This window comes from Saccopteryx bilineata, chromosome 5 (assembly GCF_036850765.1).
Source record: "Saccopteryx bilineata isolate mSacBil1 chromosome 5, mSacBil1_pri_phased_curated, whole genome shotgun sequence".
NCBI classification, from domain to species: domain Eukaryota; kingdom Metazoa; phylum Chordata; class Mammalia; order Chiroptera; family Emballonuridae; genus Saccopteryx; species Saccopteryx bilineata.
In genome coordinates this window covers 262,473,880-262,490,322 of record NC_089494.1, presented here as the reverse complement: position 1 = coordinate 262,490,322, position 16,443 = coordinate 262,473,880, and the positions used below count along the sequence as shown (strand labels likewise).

General features: G+C 59.0%; 1 protein-coding gene across 2 annotated transcripts in view; it reads right to left on the bottom strand.

The window, feature by feature from the left end:
- Window positions 1-7,354: 7,354 nt before the first annotated feature.
- Window positions 7,355-16,443, bottom strand: part of KIAA0232 (KIAA0232 ortholog) — a 95,770-nt gene continuing 86,681 nt past the window's right edge. Inside the window, exons 8-9 of one of the 2 annotated variants that reach the window (XM_066233298.1) lie at window positions 13,584-13,681; window positions 7,355-9,756 (exon numbers count right to left, since the gene is read on the bottom strand). In XM_066233298.1, coding sequence (XP_066089395.1) covers window positions 9,577-9,756; window positions 13,584-13,681 — 278 coding nt within the window. In that variant the 3' untranslated portion in view covers window positions 7,355-9,576. The remainder of the gene's footprint in view (window positions 9,757-13,583; window positions 13,682-16,443) is intronic. The other variant, XM_066233299.1, reaches the window with a different exon arrangement.

The window sequence follows — 16,443 nt, the reverse complement described above, 5'->3', positions numbered from 1 at the left end:
GAGGAACAGCAGAGCTTTACTGAGCCCTGCTCCTGCTTCCCTGCCCTTGTGGCAGAGAGGAAATAGGCTCAGATGAGGGAACCTTTCTGACCAAGGCCCCACAGTTGCTAAGTCCACAGGCAGAATTTGAATCCAGGCCTTGGAACAGCCATACACACACCCCTGATCCCGGCTCCAGGCCCTGTAACACACACACACACACACACACACACACACACACCTGGTCCCAGCTCCAGACCCTGTAACACACACACACACACCTGGTCCCAGCTCCAGACCCTGTAACACACACACACACACACACCTGGTCCCAGCTCCAGACCCTGTAACACACACACACACACACACACACACACACACACACACCTGGTCCCAGCTCCAGACCCTGTAACACACACACACACACACACACACACACACCTGGTCCCAGCTCCAGACCCTATAACACACACATACACACACACATACCTGGTCCCAACTCCAGACCCTATAATACACACACACACACACACACCTGGTCCCAGCTCCAGACCCTATAACACACACACACACACACATACCTGGTCCCAACTCCAGACCCTATAACACACACACACACACACACATACCTGGTCCCAACTCCAGACCCTATAATACACACACACACACATACCTGGTCCCAACTCCAGACCCTATAACACACACACACACACACATACCTGGTCCCAACTCCAGACCCTATAACACACACACACACACACACACACCTGGTCCCAGCTCCAGACCCTGTAACACACACACACACACACACACACCTGGCCCCAGCTCCCTCCCAGCCAGACACTGGCTTCCTCAATGTCCCCATACCTCAGTCCAGCCCCCGTCCCTCCTCCCTCCTCCCTCCTCCATCGGGTGTGGTGGTGGATCCTCCCAGCTCCCCTGAAAACACCAGGCAGGGGCTCCTTCCTGCCTTTCTCACTCCAGAGCTGCTGTCCCCTCCTCTTTAGGAAGGGAGCAGTTCTCAGCCTCTCCACCCCTGGCTATCTGCCCTGAGGGGTCTCACTAGAGCCCCAGGCCTGAGGACCTCCCTCCCTCCTGTCATCACCCCCACCTGTCAGGAGACCTGCCCTTCCTAGGCCTGTGAAGCCCCGCCCCCAGAGGGTTTATCAGCCTCCATGAACCAGGCTTGTGCTAGGCATGGACACCCAGGTGACAATACCCAATTGAACAGTCTATCTCTGCCCTTAAAGATCTCAAAAAACTCCAGGAAAAACCTTGAGATTCTGCTAATTATGCTGATCATGCCAAGTGCTTGCCAGGTTGCCTCTGCCACCTACCCACCCTCCCCCAGTGCCCACACCTGGCAGAGCTGGCACCCCCTCTGGAGGGAGCCCCCAATCCCTTGTCCATCCCAGTGTCCCTCTAGCTGACACGCGGCAGGGGGGCTAGATCAGCCACGCGGAGGCAGCACGAGAACTGGGGATCACCCACCTCTGCAGCCTGGCCCAGGAGGGGCTCAGTGGTGACCTGCTGAATGACCATGACTGAGCCTTCCTCCTCCCCCATGGGGAGAGGGGCCCACCTCTAAACTCCAGAAATGAGCCAAGAACCACATGGTGAAGGCACTGCCTGGAGCTGCAGGGGAGGCCAGGCCAAGCCCCCAGCCCACTCTTCTCCCAGAGCACCCCGATCCTCCCGGGTCCCGACATGGCCTCTGTGGTCCCCATCAGGGGCCTCTCAAATAGTCTGCCCACCTGTCCGCCCGTTAGACTCAGCTTAATGATGGCACCCAGGAGGTGCTCAGGACACGTTAAGAATGGCTGTCCCAGCCCACAGGGTCCCACCGCCAGGCTCCTCTGGCTGCTCCACGCAGCCCCCTCGTAGGGCTGGGAGGAGGCTGGCCCTGGAAGGGCCGTGGAGGCCCCATTCTGTGGCAGCCTCCCCACCCCAGGGAGGCGGTGCCCAGGCACCCGTTTCCGCCCCAGCTGAGGAGGAAATGACACTGTCAAGGCCAGTCTGCAGAGTCATCGGCTGGGAAAGGGTCCTCGTGTGTCCTCCCCCAAGGAAATGTGTAACTCATGCCAGGGGAGGGCCACAACCACTCTTGAGTGGGAGACGTTGATGACTGCTCCTCCTTCCACCTCCCGTCCAACCCAGAGACGCCCCATGGCCCCGGTCAGAGCAGAGCTGTGCCTGCCAGCTTCGCCCCGCGTCACGAGCCTGCCCACTCCCTGTGATCCCAGACTGGAGAAGGGCGAGGTGGCTGCTAGCAGGAATGTTTGGGGGCAAGAGAAGGAAGAGCCTTCTGATGAAGAGGGCTGCCTGGGCATTCAGAGGGCTTCACGCCTTCCCGTCCAAGTCCCCGGAAGGGCAAGCTGGAGAGCCTCCCCAGGCTCTGGGGGGGGGGGGGCAGCCACCAGGATCGACTGCAGGCAGCTGCAGGCTCCCACGCGTGGGCCTAAGGACAGGCACAGGCCACTCTCTGTGTGGGGGTGACCAGCGCAGGTACGGGGGCCCAAGACGAGCACAGTGCAGGACTGTAGCTCAGAGCCAGGGTCTGCTGCTCGAGTGCTGCCCAGCACAGTCCCTAACCTCTCTAAGCAGGTCCTGTCTGTGCGTGGGCGCCCTCACACCCCCTGCCAGGCGGCCAGGGCCTGAGCCCATAGACACGGGCAGCTCCGTTATCCACGGCTGCAGCTCGCAGCTGGCGGGAGGACGCCGTGGACATGCCTGGCACTGCGACCAGCAGGAAGCGGGCCCTGTGCAGACACAGGGCTGGTGCCCCAGGCCTGTCACAGTGAGAGGAGCCAGGCAGTCTGGAAGGGGGCCAGGGCCGGCAGGCCCTCAGCAAGCCCGGGGGTAACGCACGGAGCTCAGGCTTCCTGCAGCCTGGCTCCGCTTCAGCTGGGGGGGACCCTGGAGCCGGCCCCCGGGCTGGACCTGTGTGGGCGTCTGTGCTGCAGCAGTCCCCAGGCCAGGACTTGGAGCCCTCCAGGGGCCTAAGCCCCCAGCTCCAGTGTCAGCTCCGGTTCCTCCAGGGCCTAAGCCCCCAGCTCCACAGTCAGCTCCGGTTCCTCCAGGGCCTAAGCCCCCAGCTCCACAGTCAGCTCCGGTTTCTCCAGGGCCTAAGCCCCCAGCTCCACAGTCAGCTCCGGTCCCTCCAGGGCCTAAGCCCCCAGCTCCACAGTCAGCTCCGGTCCCTCCAGGGCCTAAGCCCCCAGCTCCACAGTCAGCTCTGCTCCCTCCAGGGCCTAAGCCCCCAGCTCCACAGTCAGCTCTGCTCCCTCCAGGGCCTAAGCCCCCAGCTCCACAGTCAGCTCTGCTCCCTCCAGGGCCTAAGCCCCCAGCTCCACAGTCAGCTCTGCTCCCTCCAGGGGCCTAAGCCCCCAGCTCCACAGTCAGCTCTGCTCCCTCCAGGGCCTAAGCCCCCAGCTCCACAGTCAGCTCTGCTCCCTCCAGGGCCTAAGCCCCCAGCTCCACAGTCAGCTCTGCTCCCTCCAGGGCCTAAGCCCCCAGCTCCACAGTCAGCTCTGGTTCCTCCAGGGCCTAAGCCCCCAGCTCCACAGTCAGGAACCACAGTCAGGTCCGGTTCCTCCAGAGGCTCTCCCTCTACCTGCGGGTCTGAAGGTGGAGGAGCAGGAGCAGCGGTGTGGCCACCCTGGTTTGGGAGTGAGGAACCAACAGCAGGCCCGGCTTGCCAGCGGCCACTGTGGGGTGGGTGTCCTGCACAAGCCCCTTGGACCTGCTGGGGGAGCAAGCCTCTGCGATGGACCCCCAGACGGCCGGGAAGGACCCCAGGTGGCAGCCGAGCCAGAGCAGGGGCTCCTGGTGTGGGGGTCTGACCGGGGTCCACGAGCCGCACCAGGAGGTGGGCATGCGTGGGGGCAGGGGAAGCCATAGAGGGAACGGAGCAGGGCAGGGAGGGCGAGGTGCCCTCGGGATCTTGTCCGTATGCCAGTGGGGTGATGGGAGCTTAACCTGCCCATCACCAGCTGGGCTGGCCTGGCCGTGGGAGGGGGCAGGTGGTGTGCCCCTTCCAGTCAGGGTCACACAGCTGGTGGGGGGAGGGTTCTTCCCGTCATACCTCAGGTGGGCAGCGAGAGGCTGGAGGAATGTCTAAGCTCTAGGCAGGCCTGTCACCTGGCTTCCAACACGCACCCAGGGGCACTGCGGGCCAGTGTTCAGTGCAGCCTGCTGCCTGGCAGACAGGGCAGGGAGTGTCATCCCCACCTGGCCCTAGGCTGGGCCTCTGGGAAGCCAGGGCCTGTTGGCGTAGCAGGACAGGGGGTGGAGCTTCTTCAATGCCCCCACACAGGCCTCCCCAGCCTTGGGGCTCCCAAGCGATCCCCTGGACTGTGACGTGAAGTGGCAGGCCCAGTATCGGAACTGCAGCAGGCCCCGTGCCTGACCCCAGGGAAGACCGGGGGCTGCCAGGCCCTGGCCTGCCCCTTTACCGCAGGGTCATAGCCACGCAACTCGGCTCTGACATGTGACATTTCTGCTGCTGCCCCTGGCCTCTTCCCTCAGGCCTGCCAGTACTGGGAGGGGTAGTGGGACCTCGCTTCAGGGTGGGAGGGTAGGACTGAGCCAGCCACGATGGCCACATGCCCACAGTCACCACCGCGCACTGCAGGCCTCCTCAGACCCAACCCCCAAGGCAAGGACCTCTGCCACCACGGGGTGGGGGGTACTACAGATGTGATTTTCTTGAGTTACTGGGCCTGGGTGTGGCAACTTCTCCTTTGCGGTGTTTCCTGCTCTGCTCTGTTCCTGTCCAGGAACCACGGGAGGCGGGTCTTGGGGTTCAGGACCACGTCTCCCTGGCTCTGCACTCCCGCTAGTCTGTATGGCTGTACTTACTATTTCAACTTTCCCGCCAGCCCAGTAGGGGGCCCTGTGAGGATCCCTGTGTCCAGCAGAGGGTCCGTGGCATGAAGACGAATGGGGGGGTGGGGAGGCCAGAGTGCAGAACCCGAGGGTGGCAGGACTGGGGTCCTTACCTGCACCCCAGCTCAGTCCGTGGACTCCTGTCAATGACTCCCTCACCGTTGACTGGAAGACCGTTCAGAGCCATTACCCGCAGCAACCCCTACACACACTTCTCACGTTTGTGGGATGTTGGCAAGACGCAGTTTTGGAACGTATCCCCAGGGGCTCTGTCGTCTCCACCAGTCACTAGGTGGGAGACTTCATCACGTGCTTCACTTCTCACTGTGCCTCAGCTGCCCCACCTGTGAAGAGGGGCACTGTACCCGCCTCACAGGCTGTGAGCTACCACCCCGTGATGCGTGGCAGCAGTGAGCGTGTGTGCTGTGCCTGTCACTAGCACAGACCACACCGACACCATCCAAACGTCAGGGGCTGGCGTCACTCCCAGGCACTGCTGGCTTGGTCAGGTGCTACTTGGCCACCCAGGCCGGCGGCGGATTGCAAAGTGGAAGTTCGTTTCCTAGTTGTGCTTGCAACAGCGCCCAGCCTGTGATGCCACCCGCTCGGCTGCTTTCCAGAGAAGCCGGGCTGGGCCCTCCTTTCCGTCCCTGGACCGCTGTCCCAGACGCGGGCATCCTGGGCACAGCTGCAGCCACCTGACCCATGTGCCCAGAGCCTGCGGGAGTGGCGTCTGCAGGGACAAGAGCAGCAGCAGCACAGATCCTGACTGCGCTGGCCAGAGCTCATTAGACATTTCATCTGAAGAGAGGCCTTGACACCCCTGGTGGTGCAGAAAGCACGTACGTAGCTGAGATGTGAGACTTCCTGGGGACAGTGACGGCCGGAGAGCCCCGTCTCCAGATGGCTGATGTGTGCAGGGCGCCCACCCAGCTCCTGCAAGTAGGGGCGCTTGTGTGGTAGTTACGCGGGCGGCACTTACAAAGAGCCGCAGCAAAGGAGGACCAATGTCAGCACAGCCGCCAGGCCTCCATGCCAGCAGTGTGCCAAACCCACGGACAGGGACCTCCCGTCGGGTGACCGGTCGCCCCCCACAGGGTCGCCCTGCTGTGGTAGTGAACCCAGTCCTGCCTCTGGTACCTCCAGAAGGGCAGCATCCCACCCGGGCATAGCAGCCCTGCTGAGGAGAACTCGGTCCCCAGCAAGAGGGCAGAGCCTGGAGGGACGGTCGCCCACAACTCCGACAGAAGCTCACGCTCAGGGCTGAAGGCACGAGGCACCGCCGTGATCCCGACTCGCTTTAACCTTCCCGAGTCACAACGCTGACACGCAGCCAGGCCGGGGATCCTCACTGCAGGAGCCGGACACAGCTGTCACTTCCCTCAGGGCAGGCAAGGGCTCTATACACGACTGCCAGCGCTGAGCGGGCCAGCAGGCTGAGTCGGCAAGCCTCCCTTCCCGTACTCGGTACCTGTGCTTCCGAGACGGACTCTATATAAACCACACGGGTCCTAGAAGAGGACGGGAGGGTGTCCTTGTGCTCCTAAGGCGAGAGCATCGGCACACCTGCCTGCGCCCGCAAACACCTGGGTCCCGCCACACACGCCCCAGCTCTCCTCCTCCGAGAGGGAAAGCACCCACCACCTGAGAACAGGACCGGCCCCCAGCAGGCAGAGCAACCAGGAGCGTACAGGCAGAGAAAGGGGCGCCCATCTCAAACGCAGCCCCCCCGTGGCACAGGGCGCTGGCAACATCAGCCTACGCAGCAGCGGGCCCTGCACAGGCTGTCAACTCCCTTGGAGCGGCTGTGCCAGGAGGCCCGTGGGTAAGGGAGTCCACAGGAACGCTGCTCAGCACGCTGTAGAAGCCAGTGCTCCGCGCTGGGAAAGCTGGGAGTCCGTGTCAGGGAGTAACGCAGCTGGGAGAACCAGAGGCCTAGGACGACCCCCTGCAAAGACGTCGGAGTGAAAACGCCCCCTGAAGTTACGGAAGAGCAGTCCCAGTGCGGCCCCTCCGGGCACGGCCCCTCCTCTGCATGTGCAGCACGTGGGCATCGACACACCCAGCTGCCGGAGTGTCCTGCACAAGCGTCAGAACTGCCCCTCAGCGTGGATGGGAGGGCAGATGCGTCTTCTTGTACATTTCTTTAAAAATGCACTGGTTTCTTGTTTTACGATGAACACTATCATGTTAATAAACAGTATACACAGGCATTTTTTTCAGAACAAAAAGACTAAGCTTGGTCTACCACCTCGGGACAAAAGCCTGGTGTGCTCTGCTCCACAGAGGTCGCAGCTGGGGGGTTGGGGAGGACTCGTTTCTCAGCAGCCCCGCCCGCTTTCCTGCCCAGCAGAGCAGCACACCTACCTCTGCCCGCCTCTAAGTGACACCTTCACCAGGAACGAGGTGACTGGGACTTTCTGTCTCCACTGGTGCGCGTCATTAGAGGGGGGAGGGAGGGTTCTTTGCTATGATAAAGGCAACCAACTGCTTTTTAAATTTTTTATTTTGGTGTTAACTCCACAAGAAAACAAAAAATCAGTTATTCCGGTGTACGTGAAATCAGAACAATACGACCACGGGAGAAACCTCAGCCCGGGAATGGAAACGGACATTCAGTGCTACGGATATGCAATGCGCTTCATACCACAGTGCGTCTCAGCGTTTTGCCAACTTTTTAAAGGATGCTTTTTCTTTGTGATCACCCATTCATGAAACTAAAAACCACATTTCGACTCTGCTGCTGAAAGCCTGTCTGGCCTTCCGCCACTTCGCCATGAAAACAAATAAATACATAATCCGTCCATCCCCCCCATGTACACCCCACCCCCTGTGGAAGGCGCACCACCTTCCCATCGGCACGGAAGGAAGTCTGCACCGCGACCACCTGGAGCCGCTCCTGGATCAAAGCAGCTGTCCAAGATCAGCTAAGCTGAAGGTGGTGTCGGAAATAGATTTGGTCTCTGCTACATAAGCAACGATTTCTAGGACAATCGTCATTGTAGTGATTTTAGGAATTTACAACATCCAATTCTTTTTTGCCTTTGCTGTCAAATTATATTTCAGTGCAGATGCTAATGGATTTTTAGGAAGCTCTGGAAGAAGGAAAAATACATAAAACCATATAAAATCTGTAAATAAATAACAGCAACATAAAATCTTACACACGTGCGCACGCACGCACACACACACACACAAACCCACTTTAAAGTGTCAAAAAGACGTGTTGTATCAACACAAACCCTGACATGTGGCGAGATCAGACCTAGCGGTGCCTCCGGGTCCTCACAGGGAGGGTGCAGAGGCTGGGTGACACCACAGCCTTCGGGGGAGTATTCTGTGTCATCAACTAAGAAAAAGGCAACAAAACCCAATGCTCAAAGCAAACCCGACTTCTCAGCCAGTTCAGCACCCCCCCCCCGCCCCGGAACTAGTCCGGGTACTGCCCACCAAAATGAGTGGCGAAGCGGTCCCGTCCACGTTAGACTTTTCTGCTGTTCCTGATTCAGACATGCTAAACTGATTTCACACATTAAGTTTTTTAAAAATAATGAGTTGGTTAAAAAAAAAAAAAAGCCACTTAAATGTTCAGGTTTTGCAAGCACTGCTCCTCCCGCTTGCACCTGTGTGGCACAGCGTGCGAAGCTCGAGCCGGTGGCCACGGGGAGGGCAGGGTGCGCCCCGAACCTCAGGCCGAGCCGGGAAGGCGAGCCCCAGGAGGCCATCGCACAAGTACGAGAGAAAGCGATACTGCGCCCGCCCCAAGCCGCCACACGGAACTGGCCCAGAACATTCTCTCAAACACAAGAGGAGAGCTAAGCTACACTAAATCACAGCCACGAGCAGCCAGCTGCAGCAGCCCAGGTTTCTCTGGGTGACGGGTGCTCTTACTGCATTTCAAATGTTTATGATTTTGAGTTCTAGGGGTTTCAATCAATGTTGGTTCCAAGAAAATCATAATTTGCGACTAAGATCCTCACCAACTATTCTAAGACTTGCCACACAGAACCCTGAAAGCTGTTTTGCCCTCTCACCTCCCTGTGCCTCATACACTAGCCCACACCCCAAAAACCGTGGCTTCTTCAGTTAGCATAGTCACAAACCATAGTATCTTCTATGACACTTTAGGGGGAAATCCTAAGAGAAAAAATACAGTATTTGTAAGTCTCTAAAAGCACACCCTGTGGCTGCTACTTGCGAGGCCGGGAGACCTTGCCGATGAAGACCGGCTGAGCCAGCCACGCCCCCTCGCCCGCAGGAAGGCGCCGATCCACTGCGGGACGCCTTTCGTCCCAGTTCCTACAGAACAAAGCCTACGTGTTCCAAAGCTCGCTCTCTGGAGAGCGGAAGTGGTGCGGGCACTGCAACGCTAACGGGTTAACAGAGGCCGGACTGCAGTCCGAGGGGAGTGGCCGCAGGGGAGATGCAAGGGGCAGCAGGACTTCCGAGACAAGCACATGCACACCCATTCTTGATTCGACAACACAATCTAGTCTATTTCAAATAGCCAAGAATTTAACAGCTTGGAAAGAAAATCTTCAACAGGACAGCTGTCCTCAACTCTAAAATAAGCAAGAAGAGAAAGATAATTACTGATCAGAATCAGTTGAGAAGAAACCTAAGTTGTTGTTTTAGATTAACAGGCCTCACAAAAGGGTAATTTCCCATCACATTTCATTTTTAGGAAATAATGTGTACTACTCTGCAGGTTTAGAGATGAGTTCGAGAGAAGAGCTGCTCCTCGCCGGGGTCCGCCCAGCCGCCGGCGCCGTCCGAGCCCGTGTCCTCCGAGCCAGAACTGGCACTGGCGCACCGCGTCCTGCAGGGACCCTGCGGCCCCGCGCTGGGGTTCCTCTCTGCTGTACACCGCGCTTCACAAACAGAAGACACCTGCAGGAGAGGAATGCGTTCAACAGGTCACAAGGGCCACATGCCTTTTTATAACTCACTGTTTTCCTGCAGAGTTAAAACATGGTTTACTGTCTAAAAGCAAAACAACATCCCCCCCTCCTGGTTTAGAGACAGGTGCTGGGCTGGGATTGGGACACCGCATGTGACCACACCTTCCCAGGGCTCCCATTCCAAGAGGGAAGACCACCAAACCCCCCAACCAAACCTCCCACGGAGCACGTGGGGCCCCGCAGACAGAGCCCCTGGAAGGCCGTGTCTGAGGAGTCGCGCCCACACCTGCACGCTGCAAGCGAGCAACCCGGACCCGCAGCTGAAGCTCGCGGGCCATGCACAGTGCTTTGAGACTGGAGCTCGCCCACTGTCTGGTACTGTTCAGGGAAGACTGTGGTATGAACTGTCCCCTACACACCCGACGGTCAGTGTCTACCGCAGGACACCACATGCAAGGGGCGGCCTCTCCCCAATCAGTAACTAGCATGCTCCCCCACCCACCCCATCATAGTAAATGAACTCAACCCTCCCTCCTCAATAACTAGTAATGTTTCTCCCATCCCCCAAAAGTAGGAGAAAGCCCCCAGTCACAGCAACTAGCAACATTGCTGTCACAGTAACCAATACCCTTGCCCCATCACAGTAACTCACACCCTCCCCCGTCACAGTAACCAGCACCCTCCCCTGTCACAGTAACACCCTCCCCGTCACAGTAACTCACAGCCTCCCCCTGTCATAGTAACCAGCACCCTCCCCTGTCACAGTAACACCCTCCCCCGTCACAGTAACTCACACCCTCCCCGTCACAGTAACTCACACCCCCCGTCACAGTCCCTCACACCCTCCCCGTCACAGTCCCTCACACCCACCCCGTCACAGTCCCTCACACCCTCCCCCGTCACAGTAACTCACACCCCCCCGTCACAGTAACTCACACCCTCCCCGTCACAGTAACTCACACCCTCCCCGTCACAGTAACTCACACCCTCCCCCCTGTCACAGTAACTCACACCCTCCCCCGTCACAGTAACTCACACCCTCCCCGTCACAGTAACTCACCCTCCCCTGTCACAGTAACTCACCCTCCCCTGTCACAGTAACTCACCCTCCCCGTCACAGTAACTCACCCTCCCCTGTCACAGTATAACTCACACCCCCCCGTCACAGTAACTCACACCCCCCGTCACAGTAACTCACACCCACCCCGTCACAGTATAACTCACACCCCCCCGTCACAGTAACTCACACCCTCCCTGTCACAGTAACTCACCCTCCCCGTCACAGTAACTCACACCCTCCCCGTCACAGTAACTCACACCCTCCCCGTCACAGTAACTCACCCTCCCCGTCACAGTAACTCACCCTCCCCTGTCACAGTAACTCACCCTCCCCGTCACAGTAACTCACACCCTCCCCCCGTCACAGTAACTCACACCCTCCCCGTCACAGTAACTCACCCTCCCCGTCACAGTAACTCACACCCTCCCCTGTCACAGTAACTCACCCTCCCCGTCACAGTAACTCACACCCTCCCCCCGTCACAGTAACTCACACCCTCCCCCTGTCACAGTAACTCACACCCTCCCCCGTCACAGTAACTCACCCTCCCCGTCACAGTAACTCACACCCTCCCCGTCACAGTAACTCACCCTCCCCCGTCACAGTAACTCACACCTTCCCCCCGTCACAGTAACTCACACCCTCCCCCGTCACAGTCCCTCACACCCTCCCCGTCACAGTAACTCACACCCTCCCCCGTCACAGTAACTCACACCCTCCACCGTCACAGTAACTCACACCCCCGTCACAGTAACTCACCCTCCCCGTCACAGTAACTCACCCTCCCCGTCACAGTAACTCACCCTCCCCGTCACAGTAACTCACACACCCCCCGTCACAGTAACTCACACCCCCGTCACAGTAACTCACACCCCCGTCACAGTAACTCACACCCTCCCCGTCACAGTAACTCACACCCTCCCCGTCACAGTAACTCACACCCCCCGTCACAGTAACTCACCCTCCCCTGTCACAGTAACTCACCCTCCCCGTCACAGTAACTCACACCCCCCGTCACAGTAACTCACACCCCCCCCGTCACAGTAACTCACACCCCCCCGTCACAGTAACTCACACCCCCCGTCACAGTAACTCACACCCTCCCCGTCACAGTAACTCACACCCTCCCCGTCACAGTAACTCACCCTCCCCGTCACAGTAACTCACCCTCCCCGTCACAGTAACTCACCCTCCCCGTCACAGTAACTCACACCCCCGTCACAGTAACTCACACCCCCCGTCACAGTAACTCACACCCTCCCCGTCACAGTAACTCACACCCTCCCCCGTCACAGTAACTCACACCCCCCGTCACAGTAACTCACACACCCCCGTCACAGTAACTCACACCCTCCCCCGTCACAGTCCCTCACACCCTCCCCCGTCACAGTAACTCACACCCTCCCCGTCACAGTCCCTCACACCCTCCCCCTGTCACAGTAACTCACACCCTCCCCCGTCACAGTAACTCACACCCTCCCCCGTCACAGTAACTCACACCCTCCCCGTCACAGTAACTCACACCCTCCCCCGTCACAGTAACTCATACCCTCCCGTCACAGTAACCAGCACCCCCTCTCCAATGGCAGCACCGGCCCTGCTGAGCGCTGAGCAGGAGCACAGTAAGACCACCTTACTGAGGGAGGGCACAGAGGGAACAGAGATCAGAGGGCACAAGGGACAAAGCACACAGGGTCTCAGGCATAGCAGGGAGTCTGGTTCCATCAGGGAAGGCAGAGGCCACTGTGGCTGAGTAAGGCACCAGGTCTGGGTCCGCGTCCGAGGTGAGGCTCCCACCAGCCCAGGTCTGCACTCAGCAGGCACGGGTGGACCCGAGAAACCTGGTTCTGAAGCTCACATATTCCAGGGCCTCTCCCACACGGGGTAACAGCACTGCCCACCTGTGGCCCTGCTGAGAGGCCCGCACTGGGCAGGCAGCCCGCGCACCATCTACCTGGCCGTGCCGTGCGGGGAGAGACCGAAGAGTGGCAGCAAGCGGAGGAGAAGACCAGGGACAGGCCCGCAGCTGTCCCCAGGGCCAGCAGTGCGCAGGGCGGTGGAGGCGGGGCACAGGGACCTGAAAGGGCTGTGGTGGGTGCTCAGGGCCCACACACAGGCTGCATGTGGAGGGGGGGAGAAAGGATGAGTTGTGGGAGGGGACAGCCGCTGAGCGGGGACAGTGGGGCCATGGCAGGGAGTGAAGATGAGCAGCAGCAACACACGGCGCTCTGGGAGAGCGTTCTCACTCCCCTGCCTGACTCTGACATCACACTGGGAAGGAAAAGCAGTCTGACCCCTCGCCCGCCCGCCTGCCTGCCTAGCTAGCTGAGCAGAGCTCCCAGGCCCTGCCACCCGCCCGCCGCCCGCCTGCTCACCGGAGCTCCCGCCATCTGCATCTGCATCCTCCACAGTGCGCATGGTGCGGGGCACAGAAAGGGCTGCTGGGCTGCATTGGGAAGGGGGGAGAGGGTGCCCACCGCAGGCCGTACGGGGAGGGGAGGCTCCAGTCTGCACACAGAGACCCCTCTGGCAGCAGTCAGTGGGAGAAGGAGGGGGAGGAGGAGAGGCGAGGACCCGGGAAACCTGGGAGGTTGAGGTGGGAGGCGACAGAACAAGCAAAGTCCACAGGGCACAAGGGCAGGCCCCTGGAGCTGGGTGATGGCGGGCAGAGCGCAGGACTCCCAGGTTTCAGCTTGAGTGATGGGGCGGGGTGGCCATCTGTAAGTTAACAGTAAGGAGCAGGACAGTGCACTTACCCTATTAAAATCTAATAGACGCTCTTCATTACTGGGTTTGTCTTTAGCATCGGGATACTCTTCTATACCATTCTCTCCCTTGGCATTTGTAAAACATTCTTAATCATTTTGAATGGAGAAGGGAAAAAAGGGAAAGGGGGAAATTCCATTAAGACACAGTTATGAAACATACATTCTTGTTTCACTCTCTGCTGAAAGATCAGTTAGGTCTACCAACCCTCGGGAGATTTCAAGTACTACTAAGTAGCCAGCGGGGTGTAGGAGGAAATCACTAGACCAATTTAAAATCCTTCCAACAGACTGAGTTTTTAAAAAACTAGGCCAGCATAACCATATATTCCTGTTACCCTACATGACACACTCGTTCAATCCACAGTCACACCTCACTTCACTGCGCTTCAAACTTAAACTCAAGTGAACTGAAAGCAAGACCCCCCACCAGTGGGGGTGGAGGGCCTGGCCCGAAGCGGCAGTACCTCCGAGGTGCGTCTGTGTCCACACCCAGTGTGACAGGCCCTGGGGACACAGGCTGAAGACTGGCAGGCCGGAGCTCCCAGAGGGCATGCTGCACGGAGGGCGAGATGGCGCATGGCGTGTACACTCCCATCACAAACAAACAAGGGGACTCAGACAGGAGGGTGTGTAGTGAGAGAACGGAATGGGGCAGCATCCTCAACAACATACTAACGACCGCCTTTCACCTGAACAAGGGCAGAGAACGAGGGCGGTGGTGTGGTGGGTAAGCGGCCCACAGAGGGCGCGAACGGGGACCTCGGCTGACCCTGGAAGGAATCAAGTGTCCACTGGCTCTCAACCTTGGTTCACTCCAGCCACTCGGGAACTGGAAGGGGGTCTGCAAGCCCAGCCCCCACGTGACACTAACTGAACTGGTCTAGGAAGAGTCTAGGTATCTGCATTTTCTAAAAAGCTCCCAGGTACTTCTCTTTCCCTCCAGTTTTCAATACATATGTTTAATGTTAAAGTGACAGCTCTTTCCCCAGGGACCTGGAGGCACAGCCAGGCTGAGAACCCTCGGGCTCCATCTACTCCAGGGGTCGGGAACCTTTTTGGCTGAGAGAGCCATGAACGCCACATATTTTAAAATGTAATTCCGTGAGAGCCACACAACGACCCGTGTACGTTGCACATTATCCGATAAAAATTTGGTGTTGTCCCGGAGGACAGCTGTGATTGGCTCCAGCCACCTGCAACCATGAACATGAGTGGTAGGAAATGAACAGATTATAATACATGAGAATGTTTTATATTTTTAACGTTATTATTTTTTTTTATTAAAGATTTGTCTGCGAGCCAGATGCAGCCATCAAAAGAGCCACATCTGGCTCCCGAGCCATAGGTTCCCGGCTGACCCCTGGTCTAGACCAGCCCTATTGGCCATCGGGGCGGCACAGACTGAAGCCCTTGGGCAGGCCGCTGCCTGCACCCTGTCGTTGCTCCCCTTTCCCAGGTGGTCAGTGAGATGGTGTGCTGTCCGACAGAGAGCAGAGAGGACAGGCCGGCGCCGTGACTGCTGGGCCGAGGGAAGGCCTCTCACCCAGGCCACACGGCCACACTGGATGCACCAGAACCCGTCATCCTCTCTGCTTCAGGTCCTTCAAGTCACCAGTCTAGGTGCACGAGAACAGCCAGCTCCGAGGCTCTGGGATAGACAGACGTCCGCTGAGCCCTGGTCATGCTCCTCATGCCACAACTGGGCAAATGGACGGAACCTAGGAGCTCAGTCCCCTCAGCTCTAACGCAGGCCCAGCACGTGCCCACAGATCTCTGCACAAGTGTGAAGACGTGATGTGTGCCCCCCAAGGACAGTGCTGGCACACTCAGTGCCCCTGGGCGTGGGGGCTGGGTGCTCTGGGACAGCGGGGTAAACACCACGTGCTTCAATGGGGCAGGACACCCTGTGCACCCACGCTAGGCGGCCACCTCCTCCTGGCTGGCCTGGCCCGGCTCCCACCACCCCCACGCCCCCCTGCTGGGGCAGCACTCGCACTAGGCTAGGTGAGGCTGGGAAGGGAGTTCTCTTTGACCAGGACATGCCCCCAGGCTCTGGGTCCTCCCAGCCCCTGCCCCTTCCGTCCTCCTCCTGCTCTGGGAAGTCTCTGGGTACAAAGGGGCCGTGACACCACAGGCAGCAGGACAGGACTCTGCCTGACGGTCAGTGTGTTCATGCCCCTCGTGCTGACAGCTGCCGCGTGTGGATGAGGACGCTGTGTCGGGCCTGTTCTAGGCACTTCACTCCGCATAGCTTTTCTCCCAGGGAGGCCCAGCTACAGCCTGTCTTCAAAGACAGACCACAGAGGCCCACAAAGGTTGGGCCATTGCCCAAGGCCCACCAGTAGGGAACAGAAGCGCTGCATTCCCGCTCAGTTTTGTCTCCTGAGCCCTTAACTGTTATCTGCACTGTCTCCCTATAGGGCTCTCCCTTGAATGCCAGAATAATGCACACACTTCCAGCAAGTGCAGAAGGGAGTGCACGAGCCCGAGACCTCCACGCCGGACAGATCCCCGCACCACAGCCTGCAAGGCCCTGTGGGTCTGGCTCCCTGCTGCCTGGCTGACTGCCTCCCTCACTGCACTCCTACCCAGTCCCCCCCTCCGCCGGGCATGCGGGGGTCCAGCCAATGCGCTCCTGCTCCAGCAGGGATCCCCACTCCCACATGGTGTGCACCCTTATTTCCCCAGGGCCCTACTCAAACGTCAGCTAATCAGGACAGCAGGAACTCTACCTGTTACCTCTGCATCCCCGGTGCCTAGAACAGTGCCTGGCAAGAAATACTTGCTGAACGAATACACCTATAGGTGTCCGGCGAGGCAGCAGGGGGCAGCGTGCAGGTGGGCTGAC